General features: G+C 46.5%; 1 protein-coding gene across 4 annotated transcripts in view; it reads right to left on the reverse strand.

The window, feature by feature from the left end:
• The window catches only part of Skap1 (src kinase associated phosphoprotein 1), a 288,526-nt gene that overhangs the window by 40,831 nt on the left and 229,800 nt on the right, over positions 1-17,895 (reverse strand). For all 4 annotated transcript variants that reach the window (XM_048450912.3, XM_048450913.3, XM_087910051.1 and 1 more), the window contains exons 5-9: positions 14,818-14,895; positions 13,109-13,192; positions 9,500-9,624; positions 6,653-6,716; positions 4,436-4,621 (exon numbers count right to left, since the gene is read on the reverse strand). In XM_048450912.3, coding sequence (XP_048306869.2) covers positions 4,436-4,621; positions 6,653-6,716; positions 9,500-9,624; positions 13,109-13,192; positions 14,818-14,895 — 537 coding nt within the window. The remainder of the gene's footprint in view (positions 1-4,435; positions 4,622-6,652; positions 6,717-9,499; positions 9,625-13,108; positions 13,193-14,817; positions 14,896-17,895) is intronic.

The following is a 17,895-nucleotide window of genomic DNA, read 5'->3' on the forward strand; positions in this document are numbered from 1 at the left end:
AGACAGACAGACAGACAGACAGACAGACAGAGCAGGGATGAGGCAGACAGGAGTCCAGGAGGCTACAAGAAGGCTGGGGACAGCACTGATTCTTCTACATTTTGTGTTTTGGACCTGGGTTTGTTTTGTGTTTTTATTTTTTAGATTCCTGTCACCATTCCTTTTTCCTGTGTGCCCAGACAATTTATACAGGGGGAAAGATAATCCCACAGAATGTTGTTTCCATTTGACTCTAATTTTAAAAAAAACCCTAGTTATATGCTTTATTATAAAGCAATCTGGTTTCTGGGTCCATAACAACCCTCTGGGGCTGTGTGGGTAGCTTCAGAATATGCACAGACATTTCCAGAAAGGCCTCTTTATCTCTTTCTGTTTGTTTTTTTTGGGAATCTCTAGAGAACACAGCTGAATCCTGCTGCCATTATAGCTACTACAAGGCCCCAGTTACAGCTCTCCTATGATCTCAGAAGCCTTACTGGCTTCTAGCCTTGAGGTCCCAGATGATTCAGGACCTGATAAAAGATGTCCTTATATGGAATCTTAAATTGTGGATCTGGGTCTGTGCTGGTCTGAAGAATAACTTCAAGGAAGATGAGAAAAGATTTAGGAAAACCTGCTTTTTTAAAAAAGATTTATTCTGGGTGGTGGTGGGTCATGCATGCCTTTAATCCCAGTACTTGGGAGGCAGAGGCAGGCAGATTTCAGTGAGTTTGAGGTCAGCCTGGCCTACAAAGTGAGTTCAAGACCAGCCAGGACTGTTACACAGAGAAACCCTGTCTTGAGAAAACCACTCCCCCAAAAGATTCATTTTAACATTTATTTATTACTGTATGCTTGTGTGTGTGTGTGTGCGCGTGCACGTGCACACATGCCTATCAAGCATATGCAGGTTCCTATGGAGACCAGAAGAGGGCATGAAATCCTCTGAGCTGGAGTTGTGAGCTGTCCAATGTGGATGCTGGAAGCTAAACCCAAGTCCTCTGAAAGAGCGGCAGGTGCTCTTAACCACTGAGCCATCTCTCCAGCCCCAAAGCCTCCTACTTTAATGTCTGACTTTCATACTTCTTGGTTATTCTCTGCAGTTTAATCTACTACAAATGTAAACTTAAAACTCGAGGGCCCCCCCCTCCACGCTCACCAGGAATGTTCGGAAATCCCAGGCGATACCAATTTTGAAACCATATTTTCCAGGACTAAAATTTTTTTGTGGTCTGGCTAAAAACCTTGAGTGCTTTGGTTTTCTCTCCTGGGGACAAGAGTGCTATCCATGTAGCAAATGCCAATTAGCTCATGATTAATGTGATGTTGTACATTTAACTTGATGACCCGGGCATTATTTTGGTTTGGAATTGTTTTTTATTGACTTGATATATGGTGTATATTCTTTTCATTCTTCTCAAAGCCCATTTAAATTACACTTGGGAAGGGAAGCCTCACCCACGAGCCTCTCCTCGTAGGCACAGCGAGGACTTGCAGACTTGCTTGCACAGGGCCCTCCCCAAAGAGCAGGGTCACAGCCTTGCCAACACGAAAAGTCCTTCACGAAGCATGTTCAGCTGTTATCACGAAACAAACGCGGGAGACCTGAGCCCTTTCACCACCGATGTGCTACGTGCTGCTGTTGGCTGCCCCTCCACCCAGCACCTGGCCTCTTGGTAGGGGGAAATAAAAAGAGGAGGCTGAGCAGAAGGTGCTCTCCACATTCCATCTGTTCAGGATTTTCAGGTTCACACATGCTTCGTATATATATCTGCAAATGCCTAACTGGACTGTGCATTTGGGTCTGGCCGGTGAGGGTGGGACCTATGCATCCCCTGACTTTCGGAGGAGGTAATATTCCCCATCAGACACCACCAGGTTGATGGGGTGTCGACATCATTTGTCGAGGGCTTCCGAGGGCTTGCCGTGTGCCAGTGCCCTGGGTGCCAGTGCCCTGGGTTAAGTGCACACACATGATCTTCAGGCTCCGCCCCTCCAAATCCCTCTGGGATGCTGCATCGCGTTTCCCATTTTACAAGGGACAGGGGAAGCAGGGAACTTGCTCAAGTTCTCACGGCTAGCAGGTGCCAGGGCAGATCCACTCTGATTTACAGCCGGCTTTGTGCCTGTTGTGCCTAGCTGTCCCCCACATGCTGTTTTTCAGTGGGTGGTGGCTGGTGCTGGGGTGGGGAGATGCTACTAGGCCACTCACGGTCCTTCTCCATCTCTTTAGGACTCTGGTGTGGCATATGCCAAACTGGCACAGCAACTTCCGAAGCAACAATAGCGGAGTGCTAGAAAGCTTGGACAACTGAGACACGTGGCTGGAATAACCACGGGAGAATTAAATGCCTCTGTACCTCTCACCCACGCTGTCTGTAAAAACTCTGGTGGAGAGTGACTTTTTTAAAATTTATTTTTATTAATATTTTATTGGAAGCACAGGCAAGGCAGCCGCTGTCCCTCTAGCCTGCAGCAAGAGATCCTGGCTTTTCTATAGTGTGGCCCCCTCACTTTCTGTGCAGAGTTCTGTGCACAGGGTTAGTGGCTGTTTGAGGGCGTTAACTAACCCCCATGCCCTTGGGTCCATTCCTTATAGAAGCAGCAGGAGGTTTGGAGGAATTCTCCACATCCCAATAGAGGGTAGGAGTTCAGGAGGCAGATAGACTTGTACCACTAAGAAGTCAGTGGTACATTCCTTGTCCCTGATCCAGAATAAGGGGATGGCTTCAAACCCATCCTGTTTTCTGAAGCCTCTTTGCCTTTGCTCTCCATCCCTGAGCATTAGCTTCATCCTGACTTCTTTGGGCACCACACACCTTTCCTTTGCACCCCAGAAAGCAGAGTGGTTCAGGGTGATGTCCCCCCCAGCGCACTCTGCCACAGCTGGAACCAAGGGCGGAGCCTTGCCTGGATCTTTTCCAGAACCTGGGCGGGAGTGAGCCTAATGTCAGCTCACTGAGAAGTTTCTGGCCAAGTTGGGGAGTGCATCTCCTTCTAGGGAGAGTGGTGAATTAGATCCGTTTCTGCACCCTGCTGTTGCAACGGCACAGGCTGCGAAAGGGAAGATTCTCAGAGGAGCTGTGTTTTAATGTAGCAATTTGATTCAATTTTCCACTCTATAAAATTACCCATCACTGCTCGTTGCTTTCTAACAGACACCTTCACTCTTAATTTAACAATCCTATCGAATTCTGCCAGGGAAATTGGAAAAATTTATCACCTGTGAAATTTTATTTTCCTTTGGTTGTATCTGTTTTTGTAAAACTTCATTAACGACGATGACTTGCTGAGGAAATTATCACTTTTTTTTTTAACTTCAGACACAAGAAATGGCTCGACCTCAACCAAGATATCATTTGCATAATAAAACACAACAAAAAAGGCTGGGGAAGCAGAGACAGGCGGAGGTTGCAGGAACAAGGGGAAGGAGTGGACTCTCCTTGGTGGGGTTGTGTGGACGTACGTAGCCTTGCGTCTTGACTCAGGGGCCATGATGTGGCCTCCCTTGCAGGCAAGAGACAGATAGGGAACGCCTACTAAAGAGGGTTGGATCATCTTTTTAGGGAGCCTTGAAACCCGATTATTTTCTGATGATGTTTTTATGAGGGGCCCTGTCTTCAGGGGCCTAAGTGTTAGATTCACCTTAGTTCCTAGGTTCATCTGGGATGCAGGTTTAAATTGCTATAAATTTCGGCTTAATTTGAATTCCTTAGCAGCGCGCACTAAACTCCTGGCAAGTTTCCATAGGAGCGCTTTCTGAATGGACTTCCCCATTGTCTAAGTGCCTCACAATTAAAAGGCTCAGGCTTTGGTTTTGCTGCCTGACCCCCACTGTGCTCTGCGCTGTTCACCAGCTGCTGGATCCCCACCAGAAGTGGCTCCGAGGAGGCAGTGATGACTGCGCGCTTTCTGAGGCGCTCGTGAGCCTGTCGACCCGTGGAGGGGGCGGTAGCGGCGGGCCGAGGGCCGAGGGAAACCAGGGGAGGCTTATTCTTAGATGATAATTTGATTTTGGACGATAAGGAGTTGTGTTCCATCGGAGTTCTGCTGTATCACTAAAATGGTTTGCTGGCATTTGTATAATTCAGACTTTGGAAAGGTGAGGTACCTTTGAGACAGCTTCCTGTCATTCTTGTGAGTCTACAGGGAATATGCAAGAACTAGAGAGTTATGAGAACTCACCCCCAAACTCGCTGTAAACCAAGGAAACCTGGAGGGAGTGTTCTCTAGCCTTTAATCTTAGTGGCACAGAGGAAAGATAGTTTGGTGGACTTCATCTTGCTCCTAGAGTAAGGCAGAACCACTGTACTGGAGACATGAACGTCCTACACTGTCCCGGTCAGAGAATGTTGTTTAGATTAGGATTCCTTTGGGGGAGTGCTTCATTCTATCACCAGGTCAAGAGTTTTTGAAAGCAGGGGAAAGTGGGTAATTAGAAGGTGAACTATTTCACCTGGTAGGACTTCATAAATGTCCTCTTCTTCCTCTGTAGGCTCAGGCCAGGTCACGGCTCTGCACTGAGAACCAGACTTTGGGGAGTCAAAACCATCAATGTCGTCGTACATTTCTTCCTCTTCCTTCTCCTCTTCCTCCTCCTCTTCCTCCTCCTCTTCACAGGGAATGGTTGAGGAACTCAGATCTGCCAGGGCAAAGAAAAGAATGAGTGAAGGTAGAAAAAAAAAGAAAGAGGCTGGAAAAGAAGGTGGGTGAAGGAGGAGAATAAAACATGTCAGGGGAAAATGAAACACTGGGTTAAGTGCCGTTATTTCTAATGCAGGCCTCGGTGGCAGGAATCTACGGAAAAGGCCAGCCCGGCACCGCATCAGGTTTAAACCACCAACATAAATCCTCTCTGGCAATAACACTTGGTCAGAATGAAGCAGCCCTGGAAAGCATGGGTGCGTGAGCGAAAACACAAGGTGAAGGAAAGAGGATAGGCCCGACGGGGCACTGCCAGGGTGCCATGCTCTGCTCACCAAGCAGAAAACCAGATGGGTGAGTGATGGCCCCGGGTCCTCTAAGGCGACAGAGCCAGGGCAACTAAGGTGGAGTCTGAGCGCTCGGGAGCTCATCTCCCGATGCTCTCGTTGCAGAATTTAGACAAGTTTGTTTGTGGAGAAGGGACAAACATGGGGGAGGGGGGAAAGCAGCAGAAGAAAAGAAACAGGGGTGTGGAGAAATGCAACTGTCATGCAACCAAATGGAACGGCTAAACGGTACAGTGTCCGTGTCCTTTTATGGCCTGGCTGACCTTAAAGGGGGTCACTGAGTAGAGGATGTTCAGCACCAGGGCAGGGAGGAAGATTGGTTTCAATTCTGTTGGGGGCGGGGGAAGCTCATTCCCTGCCTTGGAAACCCCCACCGAGGGGCCTCTGCAGACCCCATGAGTACGCTGAGTGTACCCTGGGGAAGGGGAGGGTGGAGAGACTCAAACAGTTCATTTCAAAACACAATAAAACTGTTTGGCTTGATTAGGCTTTTAATAACGATTTCCCAACACATTTCATTGGAATTCTGGCGACTTCATACAAGGGAAGGATCAAAGGCGCATTTGCGGCTTCAACCATATGTTATTATTTGGTTTGTTTTAAAATAAAATTGGAATGAATAATTTCTTCAATGTGAGATTCTGAAAGTACCACAGGGTACAGCTCAATAAAGCTGCTTTGAGTTTTATGGAGGTTTACACACTTAGGGGTATATTACACGCATAAATCCTAGGCACCTAGATGAGAGTGTGCCCTGTAGCCTCACCATCAACGCTCATGTTTGCCTAGTTCCGGTCTATTATACGCGATGCTGTCGGGGCACGCCGCGGTTTGTTTTTATGCTAGCAGAGGTCTCAGTGAGCGAAAGAGGCAATTCTTGTAATTAAGGCTCCGGTGCTTCCTTCTTTTGATCCACAATAAAATCTTACGGCAGAATAATAAGCCGTGATGAGAAAGCTTGGTGATTTGGGGTGGCTGGGCTCCTCTCTGTGTCGTGGGCCACGCTCACGGTTGGTGTTCTTATGGCTGGCTGAGGCAGGGTCCTGCTAGGATGGTCTGTGAGGGTCCTCTTGGGTCAGCTCTACCTGCGAGGCCACTCCCAGGCAAGGCTTCCTGGGCCACTGTGGCTGCTGCGCCAGGCCTGCAGGCTGGCCAGTAGAGGGTACTCTAAGAACAGCCATTTAACCTCTTCAGGTAGGACTTGCCATCCCAAGGCAAGGAACATTTTATTGTGGCTTGGGAAACAGCAATTTATTTTTAATGTCTAGCGTCCCTGATGGCCACCAAGATGAGTCTAGAACTCTACTAAACAAAAATAAAAATTAAAAAGAGGAGGAGGAGGTGGATAGTTCTGGATCTCAACTAGATGATGGCTATTATGATTTACCTTTCCAGAATAAAAAGGGCTGGCAGACAGTGACAGGCTAAGCTGACTTTCAGAACCTTTCCCAAACGATGACTAGTATTACAGACTGGTAAGCTATGATGTCAGAGGGGACCTCCAGATGACTGCCTCGTCTTCTCATCCATATTTGCTCTTATAAATAAGGGCAATACGGGCTGGGCAAGACTAGAAGGTCGGGAAAAACCACATACGGAAACCTTTAGTTGAAACTTTCAAAACATAACTTCAACTGCAAATCCACTCACGTAGCATCCATACTTGAAATGGTGGCTCTTACCTTTTAGCAAGAAACTTATTTGATCCACCCAGTCTCTGGCTTCAGCTGGACTAAGAGCTGTAAACTGGAGAAAAATGAGGGGATTAATTTAATCGTCACCTTCACTAGAATGGTCAGGACTCCTGCTAGACAGAGTCAAAGGAATCCGGGTTTCAGACTCAAGCATTAAGCCTAGGGTTCTCCAACTGCTTACGACTCAGAAAAAAAGGCCAAAACATCTCATGCAGCTGCTTCTGCTTTCAGCAGTTCTCCAGGCCAGGGAGGACTGCTTGGGGTCAGGACATTTGCGCTCATGTATACGGCTCATCTGATTACTTCTTCATCAGAGATTTATGGGATAAAAGTTCATAGGAAGAGAAAAAAAAAACAACAAACAAACCAAATCAGCATGGACATGAGATGGGAATACTCCAAGGGCGGGGCCTTTGACAGCAAGGCGGTTTGTTTTCCGGTGTTAGGTACTTGGGGCCTTGCACATGCGAAGTTAAGGATTCTACAACGAGCTAGAAGCCCACCCCGCAGCAGGATGCTGAGAAGAGGCAGGGAACACTTCTTGTGATTGCTGAAGCAATGTTTGGTGGTTTTTAGAGAGTCGGTAGAAAGCGATGTGGGAAGATGAACACTTCAGCCATAGGAGCCCTGTGAGCAGTGAGAATGTCAGAGGCGTGGCCGCAAGCAAGTTAGGAGGACTGGAGAACAGGTCTGGGGGAGAGCAAGAGGGTCAGGCAGGGGGCTCTGCCTAGACTGAAAATATAGGCAACAGGAAGTCACTGCCAGTTCCTGCAGAGTGAGGGTGATTCTTCCAGTGGCTGTGGCTCGGAAGGGTTGGAATAGGACACCTGGAGACTGATGACCAATTAGACAGCTGTTTGAGTAGCCCTCTGGGTGAGGTGACAGGGACTCAGCTACAGTGATGGCTGTGGGAAGAAATAAAGAGAGGAAGAACGGACCAAAGGAAGAATCCATGACTCAGAGTGATGGTTGAGAGTCAATGGGCCAAAGACTGGCAGCAAGCAGACCGCAAAACAGAGTGGCCAAGCACCAACCCTTGGTAATTTTTACAATGAATCAACTTGAGATGAAAGAACATTTTAATTCTATGGCCACCAGGGTTCAACAAAAGTACATGCTGTAAGCTGGGCAGTGGTGGCGCATGCCTTTAATCCCAGCACTCGGGAGGCAGAGGTGGGTGGATCTCTGTGAGTTTGAGGACAGGCTGGTCTACAAGAGCTAGTGCCAGGACAGCTAGGGCTACACAGAGAAACCGTGTCTCAAAAAACTGAAACAAACAAACAAACAAACTATATGCTGCTTAAGAAGATACAGGTTCCTGCTTTATCATTCTCATTCTCTGTCTCTCTCTCTTCTCTTCTCTCTCTCTCTCTCTCTCTCTCTCTCTCTCTCTCTCTCTCTGTGTGTGTGTGTGTGTACAAGCAAGTTCACACACACTTTGCATACTCGCAGAGGCCAGAGGGCACTGATGTCTTCCTCTATCACTTTCAACATTATTTCTTTGAGGCAGAGTCTCTCCCCAACCCCTGAGCTCGTGTTTTAGACTGGACTGGCACTCCGGGCACTCAGCAAGCCCCAGCCATCCCTGAGTCTCTATTCACCACGGGGCTTAAAGAAGTGCGTGAGACCGTATCTAGCTTATTACATGGGTTCTGGATTTGAACTCAGGTTTCCATGGTTGTGCAGCGACCATGAGCCACCTGAGTCATCTCTCTAGCATATTCATGGTTTCTGAAAAAGACGGTTCTAGGAAGTGTCTCTAGGGATACGGGCTTGAACTTTTCACATAAACTTATCTGGATGAAGTAATCTTAAAATTTAATAATAAAACTAGCTTAGAAACATGCTGAGTGCATACATTGGTTACATAATGTCTATAAAGGAAACTATAGAGAAGTTTTAGTTAGACTTTAAAACATCTGGACATTGCATAATGAATACATAGATCATTTTATCAAATTAATGGTGAAAACACTACCAAGGGCAAAAAGTTGAGCACTGAGGAGAATTGGAAAAGCCAAAGGGTTCTTTAAATTTTTAGTTTAATTTTTGAATGTATTCTTCTTCTTCCTAAAGTTCAGTTACCTACCTTTAGTGAAGATGTAATAAAATAAAGATTATCTACAGATGAACAGACAATATACATAACATGTAAAATACATACTTCATGAACATCAAAATATTCACTCAGACATAGCTTTAATTGTTTTAAAAAGGAGTAGTAAACATTCAGAAATATATAAAAATTACCATAATGAGGAACAAGTCTCTCATTGACAACACTTTGTAGGCCCTCAGACTTCACTATCTCTCCTCAGAAACTCTTGCCATCACGGATTTGGAAATCCTTCAAGAGACACAGCATATCCGCTCCCAGGGGGGAGGTTTTGGACAGAAAGGCAAACATGGGGAAAATTATTTTTCACTCTGTAGTTAAATGTTGCTTATTTTAGGTTTCATGGAAGGACACGAGGTTGACCAGTTGGAAGAGCAGAGAGAATAGGAAACACTGTCGTGAAATCAGCCTGTGAGTAAGGAATTGGGCTGTGGGTTGCAATAAACAAGAAATCTCACCTGTGGGATGATACTGGGAAGAGAGGGGAGGGGTAAAGAGATAAAAGCCAGGTAAATGTGGTACCCAGGGTGAGCATAGCAACAGATGAGAGGGGAGGGGCATGACACAGCAAAGGATGGAGCAGGAGGGCAGGTCTTAACTGGGAAGAAGTGAGCGGGTGTCACGGAGGACGGAATCCAGCACAGTGACCAGCGACCATGCGCTCACATGCAACAGCAAGGAGAAATGCAAGGCTAGTAAAGATCACCAGGCCATCCTACCTCATAGCTGCGTCTATCCTGGGAGGTCAGCTCAAAGCACGATTCTTTCTTGGAGTCTTTTCGCAGGTGGGGGGCCATCCGGACACTGTAGCCCTTAATGAGGAAGGTCCCTTTGGGCTGCTTGCCTGCAAAAGAGCAAAGCTCCCTGTATCTCTAGAGAGACACAACAGCTAAAGGAAGGCATCTTCTCTGGGATGGAAAAGAAAAAGCACCAAACAGCTGTTACATCCCTGAGGAGCCACAGCTGTCGGAGAAGGGTTATTAGGGATGCCTGGGAAGAGGCTACAGCCACAGTCAGACAGATCAGCACCAAGCAAGGGAAATCCAACATGAAAGGTTATTTTCCCAAAAGTGTACAAGAGAGACGGGGAATTTATTAGAATGTTAAGAGATCTATAATAACCGAGAGCGGGAGTTATTACAGCAGGGAGAGTGGTTGTAAATGCGGGGCTCTTGAAAGCTATTACAGAGCCCAAACATTATTATCAGGGCCAGCAGAGTTCACGTTCAAGGAGGGGCACAGCAGCACGGGGGTTATCCTCAAGTCCCTGAATCTCCTTCCATATCCTACCTCAAACGCTTGCTCCCCTCCCCTGTAGGCTAGGAAGGAATTTCTGCTGGAGGGAGAATAATTCAGCGCTGGATCCTCTTCCAAGAGGTAAACTGGGAAGTAGCCAAGTAATGCATCAGGAGAGGATGAGGAAGGAAACAGAGAAAGGGACCGCAAAGAAGGGAAAGAGATGCCCCTCTGCCAGTCACCTCTATTCTAAAAGAAAAAGAAATACAGTATCGAACTCTCCCTATTTCCCCGAGAGAGGTTGTGCCTGTGTTCTGTGGTTCAGACAGAACATGTCGAGGGCAGAAACCACAGTGACTGGATGGTGTCGGTGCCCCCTGTCAGGAGGAGGGAATTGGAAGTGTGTCTTTCCCTCACCCCGTCCAGGGCTGAAGACTGAACCCAGGGCCTCAGATGTCTTTGGATGATAACGGTGGCAACTGAAGGACAAACAGAGGGCTAGAGAGGGAGGGGGGAGAGCGAGAGAGAGGGAAAGGTTCGATTTTTACCTGGTTGAGCTAAAAGAAACACACAAACACTATACCCGCTGAGAAAATGTCCTGGGCACAATAAGGAGTGACTGGAGAGAGGGAAGCCACGCAGCAGTGCTTTCTGACTCCAGAATCTTTTGTGTTAAAGCATCCCTCCTTGCTCTAACTGGCCACTAAAATGTTTTGTTGTTGCTTTGCTCGCCAGATTTTATTTCACCCTGACGACAAAATGGTCAATAAAAGTCTCCAAGCCTCTTGCTCTCTGTTTTCCCCTCCCTCCCCTCTTACCGTAAGACCTGAGTTCTGAATGAACAGACTTGGCTTTATACCCAGATATGCCATGACTGATCAGCATTTTTAAAAGACATTTATTTTAATTCTGCATGTTTGGGTGTTTTTCTTGCATGCATATATGTGTATCATGAGTATGTCTGATGTCTTCGGAAGCCAGAAGAGAATATCAGATCTCTTGGAACTGGGGTTATGGATGGCTATGGGATACCGCATGGGTGCTAGGAGCTGAACTTGGGTCCTTTGCAAGAGCAACAAGTGCTCTTAACCATAGCGTACTTTATCCAGCACCCCAATCACTTATTTAAAAGCAAGGGAAATGAAGTTTTATAGTGGTCCAAATATCAGACTAGTTTGAAGAACGGAGTGACTGCTTTGTAGGTCTAGAATTAACTAATTAATCAATTAGCCAAGTTTTTCCAGACAGAGTCTTATAAAGCCCAGGCGGGCCTTTAGCTACCTACATAGCGGAGGATGGCCTTGAACTCCTGACCCTCCACACTCCACCTTGTGAGTGCTGAGGTTGCAGGCACGCGCCATCACTCTGGTCTTATGCAGTGCTGAGGATCGAACCCAGGGCTTCATGCATGCTAGGCAAGCATCTACCAACTGAGCTGTGCCTCCAGGGGAGAACCCACACTTGCTGAACTTGCAAGTGAGCTGGGGGCTACAGGCCACAGAGCTTCTGCTGCTCAGGTTTCCAGCACGCCGCTGTCAGCTCCCAGTACCCCTGAGTGGGAAAGATTCTGAGGAATCTACAATGGTCCAAAGGTGAAGCCAGGGAGGGGTAGGGTGAGGCAGTTTAGAAAGGAAAGGGGAGGGACAGACAGCACATGACTGGAAGGCAAATCTAAGGCCTCTGTAGCTCTACCACTGGTCTCTGAAGGCGGCCGGGCCCTTGGTTCATCTCCTCTCCCTCCAGTTTCTTTCCTCTTTCGGAGCTGGTATTCATTTTGTTTTGTTTAGTTTCTTTTTTATTTTGTCAGGGTTTCTCTTAGTTTCTTTTTTTGGCTCTGGAAGTCTCTTTGTAGACCAGGCTGACCTTGAACTCACAGAGATCCTCCTGCCTCTGCCTCTTGAGCGCTGGGATTGCAAGTGTGCGCCACCACTGCCCGACCTACAATACTAACATTTAGTTTGTATTTCTTTGTAGCTCCCACCAACTGTGTGCTGAAACCCTCTCTTCCTTCTCAGAGCCTAAGTAGCTGCGTTCAAAGGGATGAGCAGTCTTGTAGGGATAGCACGTGGTGGCTCATTAAGACACTGCCTCTGAGTCAACACTTTGCCGGTACTGCTGCCATCTGGCTGAAGGTGTCTCTTGGGTACAACAACTATTTAGGCTTCAACAATATGTGGCTCCAGTGATGTCCACGGGACTCCTAATTCCCGATAGCTGTGAATGTGCTCTTGGAAAGTTTGAGCCCCAAGAGTCTACTTATGGGCTATTGCTAAACACTGCTTAAATCTTTCTCTGGATTATTGTCATTATATTATTATTTTGTGTGTGGTGGTAGGAACTGAACTCAGGTCCTCGCGTACACCAGGCAAGTGCTCTGCCACCGAGTTATAGCTCCAGTTCTTGGCTCTGGACAGAGTCTTGCTACATAGCTCAGGCTGATCTTCCTTCCACATGTGCTCCTCCTGCCTCAGTCTCCCAAGTGCTGGGATTGCAGGAGTGTGCTATCCTGCCTGACACCTTAATCTTTTCCTTGCTGTTGTTTGTCTTGTTTTAACATCGCTATGTGTATAAGTGTTCTCACTTGTGTGCGTATGTATGTGTGTGGTCCTGTTGGTGAGTGCAGGCGCATGCGTGCCACAATGCACACACAGAGGTTAGGGCACGGCCTTTGTGGTTGGTTCTTGTTGTCCACCTGCTTGAGACAGGGAATCTTGTTTGCTGCTGTGTATATCAGGCTAGCCGGTCTAACGGTTCTGGGGGATTCTCCTGCTTTTCCCTTCCATCTTCCTGTAATTTCTGACTTTTATCTCATTATAACTTCTGCCCCCCATCTCACTGTAAAGAACCAGGGCTATAGACCTGTATTCCATGTTTTGACCACACTTAGTGTTTAAAGAGGAAAACAGTGCTAGACTGGCCTGTGTTTTTGGCGGTGGGCAAGGCATTAGTTACCCAGGTCTATTTCTTTCCTAAGCACCTCACTCTCCGGGTGTTAGTTAAGGACTGTTATCTAGACATCTAAGTGCTCAAGAATTTACGAAGCGCTGGCATCCAGGAGCGAGGGAGCTGCTGTGTGAACGGAGAACACTTACTTTTCTCATTAGCATAGTAGAGGAAGAGGCCTCTGCTGACAACACACCATCGCTTCTGCCACTCTGACCCAAAGAAGCTGTGATCTACGCGAAAGGGAGAGAAGAGACATAAATTCAGGTAACTAGAATCGCCCAAGAGTCTGTAAAATCCAGCAGCACAGTCGAGTGGGTTATTGTTTTATTTCCCAGGTTAATGGACTGTAAAACCCTCCTTTTCACTCCCACAGGTTATCCCGTATTGACTGAGTGGTGAGGATGAACTCCATCCCAGGCCCAGCGTCTCAGTAAGGTTGCTCCTCCCTGCTTCCACGCTGTCTTGTCATCTAGCTGGCTTTCTTTAGGTTCACGACTCACCCTGCATTTTTCAAACTTTCTATGATATCTTCGTTTGTTTGCCTTTTGGAGACAGAGTCTCCCTGGGTAATCCGGGCTGGCCTGAAACTCACGGCTTTCCTCTTGCCTCAGCCTCTCTAGTTCTGGCATTATAGGCATGCATTATTATACCCAACTGCTATTATTTCCTTATGTGTTGCTTTCTGTGAACCAAAACGACGATACTCCAGGTCCTACATGCCATGGCCAGGAGATGGGCTTTCTCTCTCTCTCTCTCTCTCTCTCTTCCCTCCCTCTCTCTCTTCCCCCCCTTCCTCCCTCCCTCCCTCCCTCCCTCCCTCCCTCCCTCCCTCCCTCCCTCCCTTCTTTCTTTCTTTCTTTCTTTCTTTCTTTCTTTCTTTCTTTCTTTCTTTCCTCCCTTCCCTCCTCCTCCTCCTCTTCTCTCTCTTTATTATTTTGTTCGTTTTTGTTTTTTTGAGACAGGGTTTTTCTGTAGCTTTGGTGCCTGTCCTGGAACTAGCTCTTGTAGACCAGGCTGACCTCGAACTCATAGAGATCCTCCTGCCTCTGTCTCCTGAGTGCTGGGATTAAAGGAGTGCGCCACCACTGCCTGGCTCTTCTTTTTCTTTTTGAGAATATGTGATAAACCAATTTGCTTGTTGAACATTAAAACAAGGACTATGGGCCTTGTAGCACCTATTTTAATTGGATGACTTAAAGGGTCAGGAGCTGGGCATGTCTGAAATTTGGAAGCAGGTTGCTTCACACTTGGAAAGACTACATTCTTGAGAAAAAAAACAGTGTCTTTTTTTTTTTTTTTTTTTTTTTTTTTTTTTTTTTTTTTTTTTTTTTTTTTTGGTGAGACAGGGTTTCTCTGTGTAGCCCTGGCTGTCCTGGAACTGGAATTTACTCTGTAGACCAGACTAGCTTTAAACCCAGAGAGCCACCTGCCTCCACCTCCAAAGTGCTGGGATTAAAGGTGTGCGCCACCACCACTCCCTGGCTAAAGCGTCACTCTTTGTGGGAGCACACTGAGAGATGAGGACAAGAAAATCATCCATCCATCCATTCATCCACCCACCCACCCAACTCATAAAGGTCTGACAGTCTCTGCCTCCCACATGCCACTAAAGATGCCACAGCTGGGCTAGTTCCAATCCCAACAAAGCCCACAACTGGTTGAAGATTTGGCCCTCTCTATTAGGTTGAAACCGACTAAATAGTACTACACTCCCTTCATTTCCTGGCCTTTTGCCTTACATTGGCCTAGCACAGTGCCAGGAAGGCATCCTATAGTCTAGCCAGATCCACCTCCCTTCTTCCCTCCCCCCACCTGCCTCCTGGAATGGCCCACTCTTCATGGGTTCGATTAATACCTTTGCTTTTCTTCTCCAAGTATCCTTGCTTGATGATGTTATCCAGCTCCTGGGCCCCTCTTAAGATGTTTTCCACTCCTAAAAGGAACGATAGTAAAATGCTTTGTTTAAACCTGATAGAATTTCCATTTAAGCTACTTTAGATTATTCACATTAATGATGGAGTCTGGAAGGGTAATTGTTTAAACGTAGCACAAAATACAACAATTTCTATATGATTAGGGGAAAAAGTTAATTTTCTTCCTAATTATATCTAATGCTAATATTGCTTAAAATGGCTAACCATACATTAACTTGTGGTAAGGGAAGGGAGCCTAAATATGGACTGATTGGCAGGAAGAGGACTCTGGGGAACTAGGGATTTGCAGTGGCTGTGAGCTCTAAATTGGGTAATCCACGCGGAGATAATCAAAAGTCAAATGAATCGCAACCAGGAAGGACGGGCTCCAGTGAGTAATGGACTCTGCCATGCACGCAGCCATTTCAAAAGGGACAATGAAGGCACAGACACTTGTGGGTTTTGTTGTTGTTATTTCTGTGTGTGCATGTGTGTGTGCATGTGTGTGTGTATGTGTGTGTGTGTACATATGCACATACAAATGTCAGAGGTCACCACTGGGCGTCTTTCTCTATTACTGTCCACCTTATTTTCTGAGGCAGGGTCTCTTTTTGAACCTGGAGCTCACCAATAGGCTATGTTGGCTACTGAACTCCGGGGAATGTGACTGTCTCCACACCCCAGTGCCGGGCTCACAGACTAGTGTAACCTTGTCCAGCTTTTGTGCGGGTGCTAGGGATCCGAACTCTGGTCCTCCCGTGCACATAGAGCACTTTGCCTACTGAGCCATCGTCCCAGTGTGCTTCACCTGGACAGCTATTCCGGAGAACATGGCTTTTGTGACGTTCATGTGAAGGGCTATGCAAGGTGAATTTGGCAATAATGACCAGATCTTGGATTTTTCAAAGTACGTTGTGTGTGTATGTGCGCGCGCGCACATGTATGCGCGCGCATGTGCGTTTGAGAATCATAGAAGCTTTAGCAAAAAAGAAGACCTTGGGGCTGACATCAACCTTTAACTGCAGGACAGTGACATTCTTGGCTTTTAATGGCCTCCTTAGGTACAAATTTATTGGGATGCCAAAGTCCGAATTCATCTTCCTGCCTGGGGTTTGTACTTGCTTCACAGAAAGGAGGGGCAAAACATTGAAACAAGAAAGTGACTTCTCAATAATAAAAATAAATAAAAAACCAATAGCCTCCTCATTTATTTATTTAAACTGTGCTGGATCATGTAACCCTTCTGCCTCCACATCCCGAGTGTCTGTGAGCACAAACCACTGTGTCTACCTCCACTAAAAGCTCCAGAAAAACACAACTCCCCATTTTCTCTCCTCGCTGCTCCTGTCTGCTCCCTTCTTCTCCAGTGTGTGCCCTACCACTAAGCTACAGCCCTGGCCTAACTTCACATTTTTAAAAATCACGTTTATTGGGGCTGGAGAGATGGCTCAGAGGTTAAGAGCATTGCCTGCTCTTCCAAAGGTCCTGAGTTCAATTCCCAGCAACCACATGGTGGCTCACAACCATCTGTAATGGGGTCTGGTGCCTTCTTCTGGCCTGCAGGCATATAGACAGAATATTGTATACATAATAAATAAATATTAAAAATAAAATAAAATAATTAAAAAAAATCACGTTTATTTAGTGTGTGTGTGTGCGTGCGCGCGCGTGTGTGTTCTCTTCTACCATGTGGGGGTCCTGGGGATTGAACTCGGGGAGTCAGACTCTACAACAAGTGCCTTTGACTGCTGAGCCCTCTCAGTGCCCCCGACTTTACAGTTCTTAATTAGAGCGGGGGCTAAAAGAAGCTTGGTGTTTACTTTTTAGTTCTCCAATCCAAATGTTTTACAGTTAGACTTGAAAATTTTGAAAGAAAATCATTAAAAATGCACTGTATATAATTTATACAATGTTCTTTCTTTAAAATAATTTTTTGCTTATTTGTATGTGCGCCTGTTTGAGTTGATGTGCATCAGGTCCTTGCTGAGGGCAGAAGAGAGCGCTGGATCTGCTGGATCTGGAGTTACAGACAGTTGTGAGCTGCCTGATGTGGGTGCTGGGAACTGAACTCAGGTTTTCTGCAAGAGCAGTAAGTGATCTCATTATACAACTTTATACAAGTTCCCATCTATATAATTTTCAGAGAGTCAGTAAAAAATATTATTTCTTTAAAAAATAATGACAACACAATGGAACTTCCAAAGGAGGGAGTCAAACAACAGCCCTAGCCAGCTATGATGCTCATATGGTCAACATATATGTTGACCAGCACGGCACAATAACCACGTGTGTGGTACATGTATGCACCTTGGCGGTAACCAGCAGTTCTTAAATTGGACTTAAGACCTGTTCAACAAGAGGGAAATTATCCCTTGTGGTAGAAAGCTAGCCGACTACTCGGTCCTAGTAAAGTCATGGTTACTGGAGGAAAATTTATTTACAACCTCTAACTAAACCAGCATCATCCGTAATGAAAATCTACAAACATTTGTCCTTACATTGACAGCCTCTTACTTACTAATCCAGCATCATCCCTAATGTGAATCTACAAACATTTGTCCATATTCCCACAGGTCAGTGTAGTCTTCACTCCTTAGCCAGGAAACTTCTCTTTGCAACAGGTGGAGACCACTCCAGAAAAGCACAACCAATCCAAATGCAGAGCTGTGGAGCCCAGTCTCACTGAGGACACCCACAAAGCACTCCTGCCCCGAAGGCTGAGGGAGCACTGCAGGAAAGGGGGCGGAAAGACTGTGAGAGCAGGACCAGGGGCTTTGCTGCCAGATTGTGTTTCCCAGTGACATCAGAAGCCACACACATCAAGTCTCAGCAACAGAACTTCCCTCAGTGTGAGCTGGACCTGCCAAACTTGTCGGGAAATGCCCACAAGGCCTTAGCCCTACACAAAGAATTTTAGGCAGCCAAGGAGAGCTGGGAGTGGGAGAGGTGGTCTTTGCCAGGGAAGAAAACACTAATTGGTTGTCCAGTGCCCAATGGTCAGCCCCGAAAACATACATACA

This window comes from Myodes glareolus, chromosome 9, assembly GCF_982192425.1.
Source record: "Myodes glareolus chromosome 9, mMyoGla1.1, whole genome shotgun sequence".
NCBI lineage: Eukaryota > Metazoa > Chordata > Mammalia > Rodentia > Cricetidae > Myodes > Myodes glareolus.